The sequence below is a fragment of the Lepeophtheirus salmonis genome, chromosome 5, assembly GCF_016086655.4.
Source record: "Lepeophtheirus salmonis chromosome 5, UVic_Lsal_1.4, whole genome shotgun sequence".
Classification (NCBI taxonomy): Eukaryota; Metazoa; Arthropoda; class Copepoda; order Siphonostomatoida; family Caligidae; genus Lepeophtheirus; species Lepeophtheirus salmonis.
In genome coordinates, this window is record NC_052135.2 from 50,545,711 (window position 1) to 50,555,193 (window position 9,483).

Genomic DNA, 9,483 nt, shown 5'->3' on the forward strand with positions numbered 1-9,483 from the left:
TCACAACTGCAAATTATAGTTTATGACTAATGATTTGAGTTTTATATTGTATTAATAAATCCACCGCAGCTTGCTAAGCCAATTCATGAAGCTGTGGAGAGTGTTTATGCTACCAGGCCTTAAAAACATATGTATCTCTCTAAGTTTATGAAATAATTATTAGTACATAATAATTTAAGTGCAACATTGTACGTTCCTACAATACTACAAATTGTTTGGTTAAAAATGAAAAGAGACATAAAGTCTAGAATCTAGACAGTACCTCTATTGTGATACATTATTCTGTTCATAAAACGTGAATGGGAGGTCGCAGGAGCGTATGGTGGCCCCAAGTTTAGTTAAAATAACAAGATTATTTGAAATACAACTCAATTTAGAAGCACTATGAGTATGTAAACATTAATAATGATTCATTTAGGATTACAAATTGTTTGGTTAGACATTACATAGAAAATAATCAGTGTTCAAGCAATTGAAAGTTGTTCACATAAAATCAGAGCTAACTTTTTTCACTATACATATAAAACTATATTTTAGCCACCATCAAAGATAATAATTATAGTTATATTCATAATAAAGAAAAAAAGATGTTGTAATCTTTAGAAAAAATAGTCGAAAAGCGACCCCTTATAAACAATAAAAAAATGAATGCCGTTCATTCTTCTTTTTTTTTTTGTCCATAGTTCATTCGTTCAAAAAATCAACGGAAAGCGTGAACGCCGTTCATTTTCCATTCAATATTCAAGCCTGAAATTCATGAATAAAGTGTAAAATTTTAGACTTGTGGAGGCACGAGGGCTCGTTTGGGATCCCTTCAAAGTGTTGCTCCCTTCGAAAGACCTTCGTACTTGAGTATGCTATAATTCCATTTCGAATTAAACGATTTATTTTTTATTTTTGCATTAAAATAATTTAAAGAGTAAGAGCTTCAATTGATACTAGTAAAATTAAATTACAAAAATAGTTAATTTTGAACAATCTGAGAAAATTATTTCGTAATTTTAATTATATTATCTCTTATTCATAGTTATGTTTTTCAAAATTTGCTTCTCTCCGACTTTCAGAATGCGTTCTTGCTAGTGAAAATGGGACACACAGTGTATGTGTTAGTACTATTCACGAAAATGTAAAGCTTATGGTCATGGGATCTATAATGTAAGAAATAACGGAATATCACTCCTACCGTCAATTATAGCGTCTTAAACTTTGTAATCTTCTACATTGTCCTGTTGTTTCTTTCGTAAATGTGAAAATTGGGAACAACTTACTTGCTCAAGAATAAATTGCTCAACCACTTTGAGAAAAATAGTGTTGTTAATTACAATTTCAGCAGTGGATATCAACCAATAGGTCAGAGAGCTTACTAGTATAGTACTTTCAATCCAAAAAATTTTAGAAATATTTTATGACAAAGCAGAAAAGCTGGCAAAATACGGCTTCCTTGCTAGGGCACAAAGTAATTTTTTGAATAAAACAAAATATGGACGGTTAATTTGTTGTAATTTTAGAATTTTCTGAAAATTACAGCTTTGTAGTGAAGGGGGCTACTCAAGGTTTTCATTGCAATTCATCAAGGGTGACGATACACCCCTGGGTCTTTTATCACAAAAAAAAAAAAAAAAAATGGGAATCTTTACCATGACTTATTTCCGACAACTTCCATGTAGCTACAGTAAACTTGTTCTAGCATAGACTAATTAGATATTCGAAGGCCACGTTCGGATTTATAAAAAAAAATGTATTACTTTTCCGACGGCTCTGCAGGTCAATACCAAAACTGTAAAAAAGATTTAAACCTGATATGTCACGAAGTGGATTTTCATGTCCCTGCTGAGTGGCATTTTTTCGCTACTAGTCATAGCAAAGGGCTAGCAGATAGAGTCGGAGGGCTAATTAAAAGAACCACAAAAGAGAGCCTTCACCGCCCAAACGATAATCAAATTACGAAACTAATTCAGTTGTTCGGGTTTGTTTCTAACCATTTAAAATCAATAAAGCGTAATTTTGTACGTATACTGACTACAAAAATGAGCGGAATTTTTTTTTAAAGAAGAGGTTAAACAATGCAAAGAACATAGCAGGTACCCAGAAGCTTCATGCATTTATACCTGAACCAGATACATCCGTTAGAATACAGAATACAGCAACGCAGCCGAGTCGAGAGTGGAATCAGTGTTTCATTATAGATACTACTCTGGATAATAAAAATTAAAAATCTGCTTTACATAATTGTATTCCTTTAGCAAAACTTAAATTTTTGTCCTTCGAAATAATAAAATGTTTTTTTTGATAAATATGATCAAAGATAGAAATACATATATTAACAGAGTATAAATATTTAAAAGTTAGAGGGGGATAGATGGAAGAATAACACATAATTACATATGTTTTTAAATAAAAAGACAGAATTTATTATAATGGTGACTATGATCTTTTCCAGTTATAGGCATGAATAAAAGTGATCCAATTGAGATCCCACTCTATCTTTTTTTTCTTTTTTTGCACACATATAGAATATGAGTAAGAAAAAGTTTTTACAAAAAATTGGCGAAATCAAATTTGAAGTATGGCTGGGGCGCTATTTTTTACATTTTGCAATGATGTTTCTATAATATTTTTTTCACATTTACTATTTTTTAATAAAATATGAATTAAATATCGTGCTTTTAAAAGTATTTTAATAAAATGAAATCAGCCTATTCTAAATAGAGTTGTGGCTTACTCAAGTTCGAAGGTTTTTCTAATGGGGCCAAACTTTGAGGGAATCCCAAAAGGGCCCCGTGCCTTCACAAGTATAAAATTAAACACATATTGTTTTTTTTTATGAGATAAACATCCTGACCAAAAATTATCGAAATCGGTTTGTTACCATAACAAAGATATACAAAAAGTGTGTATACTTGACCTGGAATGCTACCTATATATTTGTACAGAAATAAATTATTAAATAATAAAATAGGGAAGTTCCATTATATTTCAAACACCCACTACGGTGAAATTTATTTTAAATACACTGTTGCATAGAGCATCATTAAATATGATCACACAAAAACATTTTTTTCTGGAATATGGAACTCTTGAAGAAATCAAAAAATTCAAAATTTCGTATTATTCTTCATTCTCAAATTGGGTCCCAAAGATATGCCTCTCGAAACATAAAAGCATTGATTTCCCTTACTTTTACACCCATTATACCATCAAATTCAAGTTCCTCTCCCCAAAAACATTTAATTTGATACAAAATCATATTTGTATCATAAGTATGACCTACAAAATCAGTGATTAATGTTTTCTATATGTGAGCACACCTTGTGGGGGTTTAGATTTAAAAAAAGGCCTATATCACTAACCGGTTGGCCAATTTTAAAATTATTTTTTTGGAATTGTAAGTTTAACTGCACCCATGTCATTTTTAAATATTTTTTACGTAATTCATCCAAGGGGTTGTTGAAATATAATGGAAATATCCAATATCAAAAAACTTGAAAAAATATATTAAACCTATTTTTTTTTTAACAGAACACATTTGACTATTATAACGTACCAGCGACATACTGTACTGTTCCAGTCCTATTATAAAACATAACTTGGGTGTCCATACTTTAATTCACAAAGAAAGAACATGTGGACCAATTAGGTTTAGTTTTTAGAGGTGTGAGAATGGAGTTTTAATGTTTTGAAATTATTTACATTTTATATTAAATTTAAACTTTATTTAAGATGACTCACAATTAGTATAAAACGATAAAAACTACTACTGAAGGAAATATGCCCCCCCCCAATCCCGGTGATAATGAACCTGATCTATATGCCTTTTTTAAAGGGGTCCTGTAATTAGGGCTATGCTAATAATCATATAACTAGGACGTCCATATTTTGATTTCCAAAAAAAGGACATGTGGGCAAAATAAGTTTTATTTTTAGGGAAAAGAGGTTGCATACTTTGATTTTAGATTTAAAGTTAAATTTTGGTTCTAGTTTACTAACTACAATTTTTTTAAATAATAAAAACATTTATATATTTTTTACTTTTTATTTTATCTATTTCTTTAAATATTACAGAAAATACTTAATCTAAATGTTACGGGCAATATGGAAAATCGGGCATTTTGCAAAATGCCTGTTAGAGCGGGTTATCTATAAAATTTCCAATAGAGTGGTCATTTTACCTTAATTTACATTGTAAGGTCAAATGATTATGGGTAATTTGATTGTTAAATAATTAATTGCAAGCAATTTGATAATTATGAGGATTTTCATTGAAATGTATATTATATTCAGATGCATGTTGGAAAATATGATAGACAACATAATATTTCGGCACACAGAGATTACTATAAGAACTATAGTGATCCCTGCTTTCTAATATGTTAGAATTTTTAAGATAAGGAGCAATAATTACTTAGATAAATAATATCCTGCTTATACATTTTTTTACGCTCACGAGGATTTCGACATTTTTAACATAAGTCATAACTAAAGAGGGGACCTGTGTAAAGTAAAAACTAAGTATAGCGCTTGGAAAAGGAAAAACGGTTGATGCGTGTGCTCTTTATTCTCCTTGGTTAATTATTTAATAAGTTTCGGTTGTGTTAGCATCTCCCCCTAAATTACAATAATTACAATATTTTCCCTGTACTAATGGTATTTTCAATGTAGAAGATTCTCCTTTTTATAGCAATAATTACTTTTCTCTACCTGAAATCATATAAAAAGCAGCTGTTATAACAGGGTCTTAATTCAGTAATACTATATGTTACGCTCCCACTTTCTCTTGCACTCCCATCTCTACTCATAACGCATGCTAGATCTAAAAATAATGACATTTAGAGTCAAATTATCATTTATTGATGTAAAATTTTTCATAACCAATTAATTAATATTTTATTGCAGATAATTTTTACTATGATAATAATTTGATTTAGCCATCAAAATCAATAATAAAAATTGCATTTTAGTTATGGGGGTATAAGGACATAACTTATGAACAAGGTTGTGCCCCGTTCAGGTTCAGTGGTTCTATCGGTCTCGGTTCTTTCATTTCATCAGTTTTGGTTCTTTTTATGCATTCTCAGTTTGGTAACAGGCACTTAAAACAAGGGGCATCTCCAGAAAATTCGGGCCAAGGAAATTATATTAGATACAAACAGGGACGCAGAGTGCGTAGTGTCCCAAGTTCCAGCAAGGGGTCGAAAACTAAGGTTATTTATGACAACGGTTTTCAGGTTTTCAAAGTGGGAGCCGTAAGGGGAGGCTACAGGGGGAGGGGGGTAATATTATGGATATATATATATATGTAATTTTGAATAAAATTTAAAAGTTGTGATGAAATAATAGTCTCGTAGTACTTAAGAAAAAAATAGCATTGACTTTTTTGGCTAACTTCTAGTTGATTTTGGACCTATTTTTAAATTAAAGGTTGCGTAATATAATGAATGGAACGATGTGTTTGATTTACATAAAATGCTATATATTGAGGTCTTGGCTCAACTATGTCGGTTCCGGTTCTAGAGGTTCAAGAACCGGAACTGCTAGACCAGTAAGAGAACAACAACCTTGCTTATGAAGTTATACACCGGAGAAAGGCAAATAATTCATAACATAAAACAAAGATTAGGGAGAGTAGTTACTTTTCCCATTAGCATATCTACAAAAACCTCAATTGAAGTAATCCCTTAAATTTATACTGAAAAATTATATCGATACTAAATAAATTATTTATAAAATTTAAATTAAATTTTTTTAAATAAATATAAAGTTATAGTCATAAAATTACTTTTTATATGAAAGTTTTAATATTAAACCACAAAAAGTTGAAATCGACTCCAGCCATCCAAATGTTAAGTTGAGAGGGCTAAAAGCGATACAAATATCATTTCAAAATCAACATTGTATTCACGATACTGCTTAGTCTACTTTGTGGAACCACAGATCAAATATCGCAACCAAATAATTTCATAAGAACGTTAATATCAACAAATATAATAACAGACTCGAGTACTACAGCTCTGAGTAGATAAAATATTGAGCACAATATATATTTGTGTCAATTAATGGTTAATTTTTTTTTCAAAAATTGGGAGTAACTAGTAATTGAGTCGATGTATACATCGAAATGTATTCTTTAGATATCACTGATGGTTGATATTTTGAAATTAAATTTATCAAAAAATTTCGTTGCTAGGCAATTTCAAACATATTTTTAAATATTTCAAAATAACCGGGTTACTTTGGCGTTCTTCCAAGTTTGATATTTATGAATAAGTTACACTTTTAATTAAATTAAACTTTCAACAAAATATATAAATAAAAGATTGTGAAAGATTAGTAGGTAATGATTAATTATTATAAACAATGATCAAATCGTTATTATTAAATAAAAAAGGATAGCAAGATTCCAGTACCTCTAATAAGAGCAGTTTAAACTGTATTATCATTTATCTACCACTACAAGACATGCAGGAGTTAACCTGATTTTCTTAATCCGGTAACACAATTTTCATAGTATCAAGATCGATCTGTGTAATTCCTGGAGGACAATGAAGCGAAGTTCTAGAAGAGATATGAATAAGGAGTCTCTTATGAAGCAGAGAAGATGGAAATCCGAGTTAATAATAGCAGAATCTCCCGAGCTAGTGGATGTGGATTCCCCTTCTGCTAGATTTAAATCCAACTATGCCAAAGAAGTGGTACAATACGTTCGTCATAATAAAAATTTATCTGGTCGCCATAGTCATCCCGGATATGTTTATAAGTCTCAGAGTGAACTTCGGATTGATGTAAGCCATTGAAAAACCATTTCAGTTTTTTATTTTATTTCATTGATAATTATATTATTGATCATTTTGATTTTCAGGACTATCCTGAAGAAAGGGATCAAATGTACAGAAGTAGAAGCAACTGTGACCTTATGTCTCTTGCTAGAAAAAATGTTCATATTCAAGCAGAACTCCCAAGTAAGGACGATCATTTGGCTTGGATGTCTGCTACAACGTTTAAGAGAATATTGGACAAACAAGAGGAAGCGGAGTTAAACTGCAATTCTTGTGGATCTCGTAAAGCAGCTTATAAAAAAGGAATGCCTGTAGATAAACGGTGCTCGGAGAATAATGTTGACCTTTTGAAGAATATGAATAAGGTCAGAGATATTTTAAATTTGGATGTTAGGGAAGAACACCAGTGGACTAATGTTTGCAGTATTATTGAACAAAAGAAAATGTTATCTCCCAATTCTAATGGGAACAATGATATAATTCTATCTAGTCAAATGGTTGTTAGAAATGAAAATGGTAATAATTACATAGGAGAATGTCTGAGATTGAAAGAACAAAACGAGCTTCTTTCTTCTGAAATTCATGATTTAAGAAAACAAATTAAAACTGAAAAGTACTATGAAAATGAAGTTGAGAATTTGCGAAACGAGCTGAAGTCGGTAAGTTGATTATATATTTTGTAATAATTTTGTAATCGTTAAATATTTGTAATTGGATTTCAGATGGAAAAAAGTCGGAAAGCGTATGAGTCAGCAACGGTTAGGTTAATTACGTTACTTGAGCATGTAACAATGGTCTTACTATCTACTTCTCCTTCACATCAACGTCTCGTAGATCGAACTCGTGCAGAAATTGCTGCCTTGTCTCAAAAAACAGGATGTGGGATTCGTCCTGAATTGAAATGTATATCTAACAGAACATCACGCCCTTCACTCAAAAATCCTATAAAAATGAAACGCTCTCAATCAACTTCAATAAACCCTCAGATCAACCGCCCTTCATTGAACGAATCCGATCAAAATGACTCTTCATTGCCTGTTCAATTAGACTTGAGTCGAAATGATCCTGTTTTCACATCACCCCTTCCTTCGTCAAAATCTAAGAAGTATTACGAAAACATAGAAGTTTTTGAGAGTTTGTACAAAGACACTCTTAGTGGACAAGAATGGAATTCTATGAACAAAACTGCTAACAATGACATAAGTGAAGAAACCAGTCCTAAAATTAGGTTTGAAAGGCGGAGATCCTTTAAACATAGGTATATTAATTAAATAGTAGTTAAAAAATGATGGAACTAATTCGTTAAAATTGATTTCACAGTGCTGCTTTCAAGAATAAGATTAGTAATTCGACATTAGCTTTGGACGAAAGTAAAAACTTGGGAAAGCCAAGAACACATAAAATTATGCGCTCAGTCAAATGGTTTTTAGCTAAAGAAAAATCTCTGAGTATTACTCCACATAAGAAAGTCGAAAATATTTGAAATACTTATTGACACAAGTTGTGAATGAAGTAAGATAACGTATGCCCAGAAAATCAATTCGTATTTTAGGTTTCTATTATTAATACTTGATTAGATTGAAAAAAGTTGTTGATATTATTTGACTCTGATCTCATGTAATTAGTTCATTTTCTTGACTTATTTTTACATTTTCTATATAATTAAGGTATATCAAAAAATAATATTCATAAAATAGTTATTCACTTTTATTAATTAATTATATTATTGCTTTTATTGTTTCATTTAATGTTAAACCTATTAAAAATATCATGAGTGTTTCAAAATTTATTTAGAAACCTTCATTTTGTAAAGGCTTTTATAAAGTAAAAAAATATATTTTGAATTCAAAATGTGTGTACTACTATCAAATGACTAGTTATTTAAATGCATAGAATGGCATGAACTACTTTTACAAAGTAGGCTATAAATCACTGGATACAACGTGTAATCATGTTCGAGTATACATAAATTTTCCACAAAAATAAATTATAATACAATTTGTATTTGATTACTGGTTATAGCTTTCATATATACACCTAATGAAAAAAAAGTGATATTTTTTGCAAGTCAATATATCGAAATGATCATGGGCTATTCGGTTCAAGGATATTACGCCCTGTGGCAGTTTCACCCTCATACAAATATTATAGCATAAATGTATCTTCTATATATAATTTAAGATTGAAAATTAGTGTGTGCCCCAATTGAAGTCATAAGTAATGCATTTTTGCATTCAGCAGTGTAAATTGAGTGCATTTAATTCAATTTGAATATATTTTAAAATAAAACATGAAACGGTTCGAATTCATTATAATAAGAAACAATTATTTAATATTAATTACTCAAATGCCATAATTTCATAAATAATTACAAATGACTTCAAGTTGAAGTAAAGGAATACCTTAAATTATATGTAGAAGATACATTTATGCTATAATATATGTGTGAGGGCAAAAATTCACAGTGCTGAACTTCCGGTCACGGGGATATTCTTATGTTTTATTTCATTGATAGGTATATTATTGTAAATATGAGTAGATTGATGTCAATTTATTCAATATTAATGATAATATTGTATAATACGATTAGACAAGCGAATTTTTTTAAAGGTTGAAGATTATTAATATTCCTAATGAAATAAATCATCATTTGAATCCCCACCATTCAATTTTTGAATTACTTTTTACTTTTTTTTAAGTATCCTCATTT

At 30.1% G+C, this 9,483-nt stretch overlaps 2 protein-coding genes across 2 annotated transcripts in view; one reads left to right on the forward strand and one right to left on the reverse strand.

Moving 5' to 3' along the window:
- The window catches only part of LOC121118128 (uncharacterized), a 28,753-nt gene that overhangs the window by 9,077 nt on the left and 10,193 nt on the right, over positions 1-9,483 (reverse strand). The gene's annotated exons all lie outside the window — the stretch shown is intronic.
- LOC121118127 (uncharacterized) lies at positions 6,386-8,624 on the forward strand. Its single transcript, XM_040712672.2, has 4 exons — positions 6,386-6,779; positions 6,857-7,432; positions 7,496-8,031; positions 8,094-8,624. Exons 1-4 carry the CDS (start codon positions 6,540-6,542, stop codon positions 8,254-8,256), a joined length of 1,515 nt encoding a protein of 504 aa, XP_040568606.1. The 5' UTR covers positions 6,386-6,539; the 3' UTR covers positions 8,257-8,624.